The following is a 14,531-nucleotide window of genomic DNA, read 5'->3' on the forward strand; positions in this document are numbered from 1 at the left end:
TCTTTCTCACAATTTTCTTTTTCTTTCCATATTTCAATTTTTAAATTATTAATAACTAATATACTTATACTTCTTTGCATTATATAACTTCTTTTTCATTTTATTTCCTTAATTATGTTATTTTACCTTCTTTTTCAATTATATATAAATTTTATTTTCCAATTCTCTCATCACTCCATTTTATTAATTCCATTCTGTAAAATTATTCACTTTATGTCATTCTGTTTATATTTTATTTTCTATATTCATTGGTTGTTATCTTGTTCTGTTCTTAGCCCTGATGAAGGCTAGAAACTCTAGCCGAAACGTTGGCACAATTAAATAAGCTACTCCATCTTATTTGTGTTTCATTTGACCGCACCCCCAACCTCATCCGCGGTCAATTATCTCTCATAATTATATTTTCAGAAAATGTTAATCTCTAGTTGTTCGGACAAAACGTTTGATTCATAAAAAACTCAGGAACCACGTGACGTAGAGATGTCTGCTAGCACTCATATAAAAGCTAGTTTTATGTGCTATGAAGTAGTATGTGACATTTATCTTCATAGGAGTAGTGGTCTAAAAGATATTCGACAAACTAAATTCACCAGATGTTGATTTCTAGTTGTTCGTAGAAACTTTTTAAAAATATCATCAAAACTACTACTCCTGTGGGTTTGTTGGTAATATGTATGTAAATAACAACTCTTTACAATCTTGATGAACATATAATAATATTGACATAACATAGTTTTCATTATTATATTACAGAATAATAATTCACATGACTTAGACCGTTCTCTTAGATAACCTTACTGGGCAGGTTATCCAGCACTCAATATTACCAGAGCACTCTTCACATCAAATTAAAAATTAAAATTAATCACTGTTAATTTCCACTATTATAATTTGAACATAATATTATAATATTTACAAATAACAACAATATTTGTAACCTTCCTCACACTCAGGTCAGACATTTAATTTATTTATTTTGATTAAATTTCCTATTCCTTTTATCATTACAATTCATATCAAGGTTAATTATAATTATCAACATTAATTTTATCCCATATTTTCCATAAATTAATTTTACTTAAAATCTCTGCATAGTGTTAGTACAATTTTCTTTTCTCTTTTAAAAATTCACTGTATAATTGATGTTTTCTGATATGTAAATGGACTCAAGTATTTTTCATTCAATGTATTATTTTCTTTATGTAAAATCCGAGTATTTATTTTATTTTTTTGGGATGTTTCCCCTTGTTTTTAAATCATTATTGTGTTGATAAATCATAGTTGTGTTGATAAATTATAGTAGAGAAGGTATTATAAGGATTTTGTAAATAACACACACGTTATTATACATATTTTACTACACTTTAAATTAGAACACAACATTATAACATTAGCAAACAATAGAACCGCACACAGCACATAACACAACTTGGAACCTTCCTTTCCCCCGTACTCGTAACAATATTGGCGGGAAAACCAGATAAAGATACAACAGAAGGTAGGCTGTGATTAAATGTTTTAATTTAATGTGAAGAATTGACAAATTAGTTAATTAGACATAATCAAAGAATTGCTTATTAACAAAATTGTATGATTTCCTAATGATTTAATGTCTTATAGGGTGAATCATGAAATTAATGATCTGGGCAGAATAGCCTGCATAAAGTTTTTTTTTAAATTGTTGTGGTTCTAAAATTGAATTAAGGTATGATAATTTATTAATAATATTATTATTTGTTTCAAATTGTTAAAGATGAAATGTATAATGAAAGCTGTTGGTGATAGATTGTCCTTGAGGATGGCCGGATTGGCCGAAACGTCGGACTTATAAATTGTTTTGAGACAAAAACTAGATAAAATTTATATATTTAAACAATATTTTATTATATTCTCAAAAACTTTCTAAACTAAAGGATAATAATGATGGTAACGATTAGGCAAAGAAACATATTTTAAAATTAGAAATATACTTTATTTTGATAAAAACATTCCTAAAGAATACATTTCAGGTTCCATCTCCAGCTCAGACTTTTGTGCAGATCTGTTGTTTTGGGGAGGTTTCTTAAAAAAAAAAAAAAAAAAAAATACAGTAAAATTTATATAGTAAGATCATATACTTACTACTTATTGTAACTGGTTTGTAAACTTACGGGCAACAGCAGCCTTGACCCAATCGAGGTATGCGAAGACATCAGTGTTGACGGATGGCTTGGCAACTGATCCGCAGTCAGGATGTCCATAGGAGACCAAAGCGACCTGGGTGTACCTGTTGGTGGTGGGGTCCAGGTAGACCAGAGCACCGCCGGAGTCTCCCTGATGAAGAAAACAAGAGATATAGTGCAAAGAGATACAAATGAAATACGAAAGTTTTTCCAATCCAAAATTGTTTCAGTTTTGACATAATTGACCACTATCCTGATTGAAGTATACTCTTTATTAACCAATGGAAGACGTGAAGGAATAAAAGTTCCAGTAGAAACCATCCTTATGGTGCTTCTCATTTTGAAAAGTAAGGACACTTTTCTTTTATATCTGCTCTTTAATAGTACAAGGTAATGATGCTGACTTGAAGTAGAAGGAAATTTGTTTGCTAACAAGTTGTTTTGACATTAGATGATATTGGCACAGAAGCAAGATGCTATCAAGAAACATCAAAGTGCATCTATTTAAAACATTCAACCTGCAAATACTAATAATTATTAATAATGAGGTGTAGATAGTTGACCGTAGATTAATGATTGGAGAAGTATGTCGGGGGGTGCGGTCAGCAAAGAACAACATAAATAAACAAAACCATATTTATTTATTTTATGCCGACGTTTCGACCTGAGTTTCAGGTCTTCATCAGGGCTATAGAACAAAAGAGATAACAACAACATTTAGATATATTTATATAAATAATATTTATATTTTTAGTATAGGTATATAAGTTAATACTCACAATGTAATTCAGATATAAGCCACTCACTATTTTTCATTGTCTGTCATAATGTTCAATTTGTAGATTCAATTTATTATATCTTATATTATACATATCTTCTTACTTACATGATATTATACTTCATCTGTCACTGTTTTCAATTTACTACCATACAGTTCCACGAATATCAATCAATTAAAATTTTGTACTATTCAATTATCAGTTATCAATTTTTATCATTTATGATTTAATTCAATATTTTGTATAATTCTAAATTTGCTTGTATAATATTCCTTAAAAACTGTATGTTACTCTAAATGTTGTTGTTATCTCTTTTGTTCTATTGCCCTGATGAAGACCTGAAACTCAGGTCGAAACGTTGGCATGAAATAAATAAATATAGTTTTGTTTATTTATGTTGTTCTTTGCTGACCGCACCCCCCGACAAACTTCTCCAATCAATAATTATTAATTAGCGAACAGAAACTCCAAGTATTCCAGAAAAGGATCCAGGCACGTGAAAGACCAAGGATGGTGAAGACTAAGATGCTGTGTATAAAATTAAATGGATCAGAACTACGTCCAACACAGGAACTACAAGTATTTCAGAAGAAGATATTTATTTGTAATGCCGGATCTAAACGTTTGCCACTCCAAATCCAAGACTTGTACAATCCCTAAAAACACACATAAAATCAACCTACATAAAACGGACGCCATCACATTCTCATACAAGAAAACCCCCAACAGAGCACCTGAACTCAACGAACAGACAATACAAACCAAGAAACATTTCACATACCTTGGCATGAAACTAGAACTCATCTATCACTGCACACATACAGAACAGAATACAGATTGTCGAGGTAACATCATACCAACTCAACCTCCTCATCTATACACCAGGGCTGTCACTCAGACTCAAACTATTTACATACAAGGCATATACCATCACTCCTACACGGTGCAACACTACTACATTTCCTATACCCAACAGCCTTGAAATCACTACAATAATACCAAAACAGCACACTACAGAAGATATGCCGAGGAACATCTCTAGAAAGACGTAACATAACGCACATTCATAACAAACTACAGTTAGAAACTGTACAACACATCTAGTTCTTTGACAGTCTTCCTGTTTCCTTCAATCCAGTCTTCCAATCTATCACACCATCTCCCCTTCCTGCGAGGTGGCAGGGCAGAAAAGGTTCTAAAAACCCTGTAAACATTACCCTATAACTCCTTTTTTCTCATGAACCTCCTCCCCCACCTCCGTACTCTTTTATTCTACTTCTGACTGTTGTTTTTATTATTTAACATTATCTTTTGTTTTTAATATAAACTGCTTTATTTCTCTCTTCTATGCGTAATCAACATGCGGAGGCCACTCACCTCCGGATATTTTATAGTAGGACCATATAGAGACCGGACACATAAAAATAAACGAGGTAAGTATTCCATCGTAACGTTAAAGTACTACAGGTAGAAAAAGGTAATATGTAATTTGAATTATGTAATCATACGTGATGTAACATATTAATTTAATGTTGTTTTTTTTCTGTTTAGAGAGATCGGGGAAAAAAATGTAGAAATGCTTGGTAGGCAAAGGCACCAACGAACGTCGATATTCACACGTTTGTTTTGTTCTTTAGAATCTTTTCGTCTATTGCACTCGATTTACTCGATTTTCATTATAAAAGGATAAAAATAAAGATGACAAAAAAAAATGAAAGGAAACGTAAATATCAGCAAAGTAGGGGTAGCCAATGATAACAATTCATATAAATAGTACTACATAACCTAGAAATTCAACCTTCTTTGTAGAATTTTAATCAGATACTTTTTTAATGTAATTATCTTAACATACAATGTCTTCATAAATATATATTTGTGCTATGTTAAATGAAAAATAAACTGCTAAAGTTAATTAAATAGATTGGAACCAAATTCATAGAATTTTAAAATATTCAAGTTTAAACAAGAGTTAATTATTGAATCCAAAGGTTGAGGAAATTCTTTAACTATTTAAAACACCGATAGAACAAACATTCATCTATTAACAATGCAAACTAAAAACATCACAAGTGCTCTTTGTTGTGTGCCCAAAAACTACCTTAAATTCAGGCAAACTTGTAAATACCCCCATCCACACTCTAGCGCATGCGCTAGGAATTTACCATTGATTGGCAAACGTGTAGTGGCACCTTTAGACGAAGCCAAACGCAGATGATCTAATCAAAGTCCAAGTCATTTCCTAGGTCATAAAAATAGGACTGCTAAGAGTCCTGATGAGCCCTTGTTAAGAATATGGCGGCGTGAATTACCGAAGTTGAGTTGGGCTGAGGGTATAGTAAATCCATCCTTGGACCCTGGGGTCCAGATATTGGATGGACCACACAAGGATCCAAGACAACAAGCAAAATCCGGTGAGAACTAAGTTATAAGACCGCAAACCAGTGGTCAGTTGGTATACAATAGCACTTGTGGATATAGTATATGGAGGAATAAAAACATTACAGGAGAAACTATAACAATGGGGGATAAGGTAAAGTTTTAAGGCGTCACCTTAGCAACCTTAAAACTGCAACGGAGCCAGTTTTATTCCGTCTAGGGCGGGATGATTTTATTTCGTGATGGCTCCACGTAATGAAAACTCGACCTTCCCATATTGGTTATAATAGGGTGGTAAACTGTAGGATAACTCCCTCTCCCCCTTTTATGGCAGTAATAACCTGAAATAGAGTAAAAAAAAAGAAAAGAAACTCAAGTATGGGAGAGAAACATCCAGACATGTGACAGCTATGGGGCTCCACTAAACCATCGAATTCCTCAAAAATCAATAAATCCTTAAGGCTCCTTACTTTGTCACAAATCAAATCATCTATCAGGACCTCAAAGTTGTATATGTTGCCTATTTAGCCAGAAACAGATACCAATCCTTTCATGATAAACTTCCCAACCAACCAAACCCACTTGTTTCTAACCTGCTTTTTCTTCATTACCTGATAATCCTCCTAGGCGTTTGAGAAGAAGATGGCCTCAAGATCTTGTCCTTCAGAAATATTACTGGATTTCTATCAATGGGTAGATTCTCCACATGCATGTATCATGCCATTGTATAACTAACATCAAATAGTTGTAAATATCAATAAAAAAATTAATAAAACAAGATTTTCTAAGGGCATTCTTGGTGCATTGCAGATTTCCAGAGAGTGTTCCATTCCAATCTTTAGTGCAAACATTTTTCAATGGAAATAAGTTGGGTATCAAGGGTATATTCTTGTGCAATAATGCAACCATCCAGGTTAAATGCAAAAATCATAAAAGTAATCCTAGAGCAATCCCTGCCGGTGTTTTCCAAGGATGTATAAAGTACCTTATTATTCCCTTTATTTATTGAAGACATCGACCCCTTTTTTTTTTAGAGAATTAAAGCGTATAGAATGAGGATAACCCCTCGGCATTGTTCAGAGATGGGTCGGAAGATACATAGATACCTAAGTGACTCTTGAGAGAGTTCTTTTTTGGAGCAAATGATTTACAGAAGATCCTCAAATCTCTAACATTTACGCAGTAGGGCCTTTCCCTACGGTGTTCAAGGTCTTTACAAGAATTACTAGAATGATTGGCTGAGAGGTACTTACGTTGCAAGAATCCTTCTTGGGAGTGTAAGCACAGATCTGAGTCGGGCGACTGTTGAGGAGGGGCCAGCTTCGTTTGCACACAGCGTTATTAATGACTTGGACGTCCACTTCACGGAGGGCGTTTTCGCTACCTGTACCTTTGGTCAGACCCCAACCTAAACGTAACATTAAAATTAGTTACAGAGCTTACGATAAAGGTTAGTGATGACACATTACGGTGATGATACCTGTGACCTTGACGTACTCTCCTACCAGATCGAACCTGCTGCTGGGCATACAGACCGGGCCAATGAATTGGTTGAAGCGGATCGGGGTAGCAAGAACAAGGACAGCTATGTCATCCAGGGATGCTTTGCTGTCATCATCGTAGCCTGCATGTTGGATGATCCTAGCAACACGGTGATTTGTCATGTATTGGTTTTCTGAAAACAAATAGAAAAATCATTGTCTAATCCTCTTTCAATGTTTCTTATTACATAAGAGAAGAAATAAAAATGTATTTGGAGTATTTCAAACAACCATAAACAACTGACCAAATAACTATTAATTAATTTATGGATCATCAGGGCTAAAAACAAATGAAAGCACATATCACAAACTAAGTAGTGCCTTGTATATTTTTCCTTAAACTAAAAATCGAAGTAGTTGGAAAATTACATTCTAGCCTTCATAAAACGAATATAAAATCATTTAAAATTTCTCATTGCTCTTTCACTATGGACAAAAATCAGGATTTTAATCAGAGTAATTTATCTATGTATTTATGTTTGCAATATACCAAATGAGCATGAATAAGATGGTCAGGACACGTTGAAAGGATACCAGATCAAAGGATACCCAAAAAGGTGCTATATGTTTCCCATATATGGAATGGAAATCGAAAGAGAGAACGACCTCGATCAGATGGTGGGGGATCTAAGGCATTTTAAAGTTCATAGATGTAAAGAGAGAGGTAGTTTTTTCAAAATGTTTCCTTTCACCATGGAAAGGTTTAAATATAATGAAAGTCCCGGATTCTCAAGTAGAAAAAAAGTTTTGAACAAAATGAAACTTTTTGGTTTGTAGCTCGGGAAGTATAAGATTTTTTCACAGTTATTTTTCACCGCTGGATTTTTTTTTTTCCGAAGAATAAGAAAAATATATTACTGATTCTATTAAAATCGTGATTTTGGTGAAAAATGCTTTTCGGAAAAAGCAAATGATATTCGTTTTTAGTTTTGTATCAAACTGCTAAATACCATTTTTTAAGGAAATTAAAAATTATAAATTTTTAACTTTAATTTATTTGGAGGAATTTAAAAACAAATATTTTACCACACTTAGATATATCAGTCGTTCTGACAAACAGTACAAATGTCATTTTCGGTTCTTATTGCATATATTGTAATTGATTTGGTTTTGGGTGCTTTGTACATATTTTGAGCTTTTGATGCACGATTTCGTAAATTTTGGGTTTTTTACTGCCCAAAAATTCGGTCTCTAATGATAAATATACTTACGTCCCCATCGCGCATAGTGCCTTCCGGCGGAAACTATGATTCCTGATGGACTCTCTCCGTGGGTACAATGGGCAGCAGTGAGGACGTGGTAGGGAGTGATGATGGAACCACCGCATCCGTTGCTCAGAGATACCATCCAAGGATACTCGTTCTTACCGGTCTCAAAGCCACCGACGATCCTGCCCTGAAATAGCGAGTTCTCTAGTTAGGGTAGGAACTGAGGAAGGAGACAGTGAAACAGTTGGGGAGGTTTCCTTACCCTGTTCCTCCAACCGCAGCTACAGCTCAGTTCAGCGCTGGCCCACGAGAGGCAGGCTACCATAAGACAAACCAATACCTTCATTTCTGTAAATTAACAAGATAATAAATTAGAAATTAATAAAAACTGCCATTTTTAATTAACTGTGAAGTAATTAATAATAATACTAAATGTGAATTTAAGTTACGGTGTACCTCAGGGTAGTATCCTTGGTCCTATCCTTTATATAGTTTTCACAGCTGACATCCCAACCCATCCTAACACTATCCTCACTATGTATGCCGATGAAACATGCCTATTGTCAGTGAATAATTATCCTTCTATTGTATGCCAATCTCTCCAATCCCACATCACCACCCTTGAAGAATGATGCCAAAATTGTAGAATTAAAATTAATTCCAATAAATCCCACCAAATCACATTTACCCTTCGTCGTAAAGCAATGACCAACAGTATCTTTTAATAATACTCCACTTTTGTTGAACAGATCCGTTACGAAGGACTAAATCTGGACAAACGACTGACATGGAATCCTCATACAAGACTAAAAAGACAAGAAACTCCTCGTTGATTCCGACTATTACATTTACTAGACAAATGGTCCAAACTTCCAATCCATTACAAAAGACTGATCTACATGACTATTATAAGGCCTATCTGGACATACGGAATTAGTAGCATCGTGCCTTACCACACTGCTACCGCGCCCCTTTAGATATTGATGACTAGTATATATTAAAACCATACTTACTCTCAGCGTTGACGGAACTACTTCTGAGAACTGACTGAATGACTCTCAAGCGATCAAGAACTATATACTGAGTCCTTATTTAATTAACTAATTAATTTTATAAAATTTCAAACAGAACTAATTGTTGGCTATTGAAATGTAAATTATATAATCCTATTTATCCATTGTCTAGTATAGAAGACATTTTAATTTCTCATTATATCCCCATTATTGATAATGAGCTAGTGTAAACATCAGGATAATGTTTCTACATTGCCAAAAATAACGGTGTGTTTGTCAGTCAGGTTTCGAACGTAGTTTAGGTAAACCTAAATTCATCTTATTTTAATATATATATATCTGTCTATTTGATTTTATTATACACAATTCGACTTCAGGGTAGTTTTCCAAAACTATTTATGATCAAAATACTATGTAAATTTATAGTTCTGAAGAAATCGACGTTTTTTGTATTGGCATTCTCTCAATTGTAAAATGAAAAACAGTGACAAAATTTTAGCTTGAAAAAATTGTTATTTAGTAATATACTTTTTTAATAAGATAGATGGTTGTTTAAATTACAGTACAGTAAAAATTTTCTCTATTATATAAAAGCGGTTTTAGTTATCACAGTGTAATATTTTATTTTACTCTCTTAGTGAATTGAAAACTTAAACTCTGAACAGTTAGAAAAGAAAAGGAAGAACCACATATTTAAATTTATTATTATTGACAAAAATAATACAATCTGACCTACAAAATGCATTTAAATTATAGTTATCTATTGCACAAAATGAATAGTTATTGAATTGGTAAAATGGAGGTTGATTCCAATAATATTAAAATAAATATATATTTACATTAAATATTTATTTATGTAAATAAATATTTATCCCAGCGTATGACTGGGCAAGGTGGGCGTGGTCAACTTCTCTCATATTTGGGCTCACCTTATCTTTGATCGAATAGTATAACTAAATGGACAATTTTATAATTCGTAAAATGGGGTTTGGTCTGCCGTTAGGTGGGGGGGGGTGTATAAAAAAAAATTATTTATGAAAATGTTTTAAGATTTCAATGTTATCATAATGATTGAATGATGGTGAAGTTATTGTCACCAAGGCATAACGAATTGTCTCACCTGAGGCGGTGCAAATTTTTGCGGGAGGGGTACCTCTCAATCTTCTGCAGGAAGAAATGATGATGTTTAAACTCTAGAGAGAGGCCTCGGCAGGTCTGCCGGCAAATCTTCAGGAGAGGATTGATGAAAGCCTAAGTAAATGGAAAACCATTCTCCAGGAAGACAACCGAAGAGAGAAGAAGATGGCCTCGAGATCTTCTCCTCTACAAATGTTATTGTAGTTTTTTTATCAATGGGTAGATTCTCCACATTTTTTTTTTATATCATATTATCACTAACAGCAAATTTACTTGTTGTATATATTTTAATACAATTTAAAAAATAATAAATAAATTTAAAAAATACATTTCCTGTCGAAGTTAGTGTTGTTTATGGAATATAAATTATGATAACACTATTCAGAACTATTCTTTGTAACAATTTTTTTTAAAAATATATTTTCATAGTTGCTATCGTCAAACATTATAATCTACCACATTTAATAATAATTAGTAATACATATTGATTTCATTTATAACTTATTTACAAAGAAATTGTATAATATTAGAATAAATAAGCAGGAAAAACAGAAAAAATAAAAACAAATTATCTTAAAATGATAATAAATACCTTATCAAAACGTTAAATAAAAATAAAAAATATTTTATTTGGAGTTTCTTATCTTTAAAACTTAGAGATCTTAACTTAAAGTTGAGTAAATGTACTTAAATATGAGGCCTAAAAGAGCTATTAGCAGTCAATAATACTCGATATATACTTTTTTTTTTTTAAAGCAACATTTAAAATGTAATGAAAAATCAGTAGTTGATAAATTTATTTTGATTAATTATTGTCTTTAATAAATTTACAACATGTTCATATTTCTAGTTGTTCGAACAAAACATTTGATTTATAAAACATTCAGGAATACGTACAGATGTCTGCTAGCACTCTCAATTAGTTTATAATGTTTATCTTCGTATGGGTAGTAGTTTTTATGATATTTGCGCATGAAATTTTCTCCGAAGAACTATAAATCAATTTATTTTAGAAAATATTATCAAAACTACAATTCCAACGAAGATAAACTACTTTATAGTACGTTAAACTAGCTTTTATCAGAGTGCTGGCAGACATCGGTACATCACATGTTTCCTAAGATATAGTTTTTCTAAAAACAAATTCGATAAACTACTGATTTTTCGTTATTTTGTTACAAAATGTTGCTTTTTAAAATACTGTATCTCAGGAACTATTAAACGTAAATAACTCAATGATGGCTCAAATCTTAGCAAATTTACTCTTCTTTAAATAATGTTCTCTTAGATTTTCTATTGTTGCTGGTAGTTTTGAAGATATAGAGCTCCGAATGAAAAATTAATTTTTTTAACGTTTTAAAACAGCCGCCATTGTTTATTCCCCCTACCTATACTTGGCAGACTCTTATATACTAGTAATTATATATAGTTAATTATACATAGTTTTCAAGTAATCAAATATAGGGGTGAAGTAATTGACTTTTTTTTCGGATCTTTTACTTGTTTGCTGTCCTAACACACTCGGCCACTAATGGCGGTTCTTAACATGAGTACAATTAACAGTAGCTTGATTCCTCATCAACAATTTATTTTATTATTTTATTTTATTTATTTTTTATAGAATAGTTTATATCGTTTTTCAACGTTAATATCGGATATTATTCATTTAATCATGTGCACTTCGTCACGTAATCCTCATGTGTTTGTAAGAGTCACGTGCAATGTCAACCAGGTTGTAACCGCGCTAGTGTAAATACAACACGCTAATTAGCTGAACGTTGAGCAAATAATATTGCCCAGGTAAGTAAATATACTTAGCTGTTGTTATTGTCCTCAGTGTTGTGAACTATGTATGTAGGATGTATCATAGAGATAAACTTTGTATTCCCTTTTCTTTTTTTTTCACTACTTTTTGTTTATTGATAGATATTACACAGTTGTGGGAAATAGTGATCAATGATCTTTTTACATACTAAAATAAAATAAAATAAATAAATGAAAAAAAAAAACTCTTAAAATATATACAAAATGAACATAATCAAACTATGTGTATGAAAAATAAATGAAATAATATAGTCTCTAGTCACATTAACACTCTAATATACAATATTTACACAGTCGACCTGAGGATCCCTATGACTACTCTATCCCCCACGCGTGAGGTAAGGAGAGCTCAAAAGATCCCAGCGCATCCCTGGGAGTGAGTCAGTGGAGGCTGAGCAAGTGCGCTAAAACCGCAAACACTCAACTTGAGTGGAGAATCTGACCATTGCCAGAACTCCAATTGTCCATCTTTATTTTAATAAGTCTCTTGGCCACTGCCGTTTCAACCTTCTAGGTGGGCTGTAGGGATGGGTGGAACTAGATAAGGTTTGAACCAAAGGATTAGGATGGTTGGAAAGGTTTATATGGAATTTTGAGAATTTGGTTGGTATGAGGTCAAGGATAAAAGGGATATGTAGGTCATGGTGTAGTGTTCTATTGGAAACGTAATAGGGTGCATTAACAATGGTTCTAAGGATTTTGGATTGAAAGGATTGTATACGTGTGATGTTCGACGGTTTAGCTGTTCCCCAAAGTTCAAGTCCGTAGGTCCAGATAGGTCTTTGTATTCTGTAATGAATTTAAGTAATAATTTTTTTTTTATTTGTTCTTGCTTAAGGGTCATACTCTACAAGTGCTACATTTTCTACCACTATAAATAATAAAGATTTTTTTTCGATTGCATTTTGTTTCTTACTTTTTTGTGATATATTTTTAGAAAAAGGCCGTCTTAGAAATTACTAGTTTTTACGGTCTCATCGATTAGAAAAAATATGACTCCATTGTTGTGAGGAAATAACGAAAAATCCCTAATACTAACAGTCTTAATATCTCAAAAATCACCAAACTGTATGATAAAAAGTTATAACTTTTGAAAAAGCCAACTAACTTCATAACTAGAACAGTTAATTTTTCAGTAAAACTGAAATTTATTTAGAAGATTAATTAGCAACAAGGTAGATCGTCGGCCTGCTGCTAGGTGACGCCTTAGCAACGGTTTTTGTTACTTAATTATTATAATACAAATATAAAATAAATAAGTTTCTTTTTAAATAAACAGAAATTGTAAATAATATAATACAAATAAAAATAAAAGTATAATAAATACCATTTACAACTTATATATTTAGAAGTCAACTAACATATAATATTGAAGAATGAGAATAAAATTAGTTTCTGAAATATAACAACTACGATAATATAAACTACGAAACGTTTCCACTTTAAGAAAGCAGAAAATAATTTAACTCAAAATCGAATTGAGTTAGTGTATTTTTGATAATTCCATAACTTAATAATACGAATTTTGTTTATATTTTATTATACTCTAGAATATGGGACAATTGAGAAATAGTATGTATGTAAGCGTCAGTTTGAGTCTGCATAAGAACATATGATAAGTAGACTCCCCTCACAACCTACAAACTCCAGGGTTGTGAGCTACAGGATTAGGGGGCTGATAGCTTAGTGAGTTTTGGCTTTGATATAATTATTATAACTCCTAATGACGTAAGTTCGTTGTATAATTAGGTTTTATCCAACTCCCCAGAGTTATACGAAATCGACCAGGGTTGTGATGAAACAGAATCCCAACAATTGGTTGCTAACAAGACGAAAGCAAATGAGCTAGCAAAATCATCGAAGTTATAGACAGATTCGTTGAGAATGTCTCAGTGTTTATACCGAACTAATTTTTCTATACACCTTCTTCAGAATTGGCGGCATTTACAAACGTTCCAGGGTTATGCTGTTGAAAATATGAGACAGGCATGTACTATGATGTAAAACCTAAACGGTGAAGATAAATTCATTCTCCTTAATGTATTAAGTATTACTGAGTATTCTTGTCAGAAATCCCGCCTCATAGTTTCTTTGTCTCTTTCCATGTCGTTCATAGGAGAATTCTAATACAGTAAAGTTAACACTGAGACACCCGGGAGCGTCGTGGCACTGTGGTAAGGCACGATGCTAGTAACTCAAGGGCTAGAGTTCGAATCCGGCTGGGTAGATAATTTTTTTCTGTCACACTGAAGCCATGAGTCAACTCTGTGGGTTCTGGAGCCCAATCCTCTTCTTCAAGTGGGTATCCTTAATTGGGTAGAAATCTGGCGGTCGACCGGGATTCTGACCAAATCACATCCTTGCACAACCGTTGGTCTAGAAACAGTGCTTCCATAGAAAGTACTGCGACCTTAACCCTTTATGGGTTGTATTGGTAAAAATTTAAATTTAGTTTTAACTCTGAGACACTGCAGGATAATGAGGAAATTTG

At 32.8% G+C, this 14,531-nt stretch overlaps 1 protein-coding gene across 2 annotated transcripts; it reads right to left on the bottom strand.

The window, feature by feature from the left end:
• Window positions 1–1,950: 1,950 nt before the first annotated feature.
• On the bottom strand, window positions 1,951–13,933 carry LOC106678517 (chymotrypsin-2). Of its 2 annotated transcripts, none has more exons than XM_067052508.1 (7): window positions 13,928–13,933; window positions 8,329–8,414; window positions 8,070–8,253; window positions 6,798–6,992; window positions 6,571–6,725; window positions 2,151–2,313; window positions 1,951–2,061 (listed from the first exon to the last, which is right to left on the bottom strand). In XM_067052508.1, exons 2-7 carry the CDS (start codon window positions 8,410–8,412, stop codon window positions 2,024–2,026), a joined length of 819 nt encoding a protein of 272 aa, XP_066908609.1. In that variant the 5' UTR covers window positions 8,413–8,414; window positions 13,928–13,933; the 3' UTR covers window positions 1,951–2,023. The 2 variants fall into 2 exon arrangements, with proteins under 2 accessions (XP_066908609.1, XP_014272550.1); XM_014417064.2 differs by lacking the exon at window positions 13,928–13,933 and adding an exon at window positions 9,080–9,187.
• Between the last annotated feature and the right edge of the window lie 598 nt (window positions 13,934–14,531).

This window comes from Halyomorpha halys, unplaced genomic scaffold (genome assembly GCF_000696795.3).
Source record: "Halyomorpha halys isolate HHAL.00 unplaced genomic scaffold, Hhal_1.1 Scaffold145.1, whole genome shotgun sequence".
Lineage (NCBI taxonomy): Eukaryota > Metazoa > Arthropoda > Insecta > Hemiptera > Pentatomidae > Halyomorpha > Halyomorpha halys.

Bases quoted from the DNA above. Each gene is read 5' to 3' on its own strand.
- LOC106678517 (XM_067052508.1), bottom strand. From the start codon at position 8,412: ATGAAGGTATTGGTTTGTCTTATGGTAGCCTGCCTCTCGTGGGCCAGC. The intron at 6,993-8,069 runs GTAAGTATATTT...ATTTGTTTTCAG, and splicing joins GCACTATGCGCGATGGGGAC to AAAACCAATACATGACAAAT. The intron at 6,726-6,797 runs GTATCATCACCG...TGTTACGTTTAG, and splicing joins AGAGTACGTCAAGGTCACAG to GTTGGGGTCTGACCAAAGGT.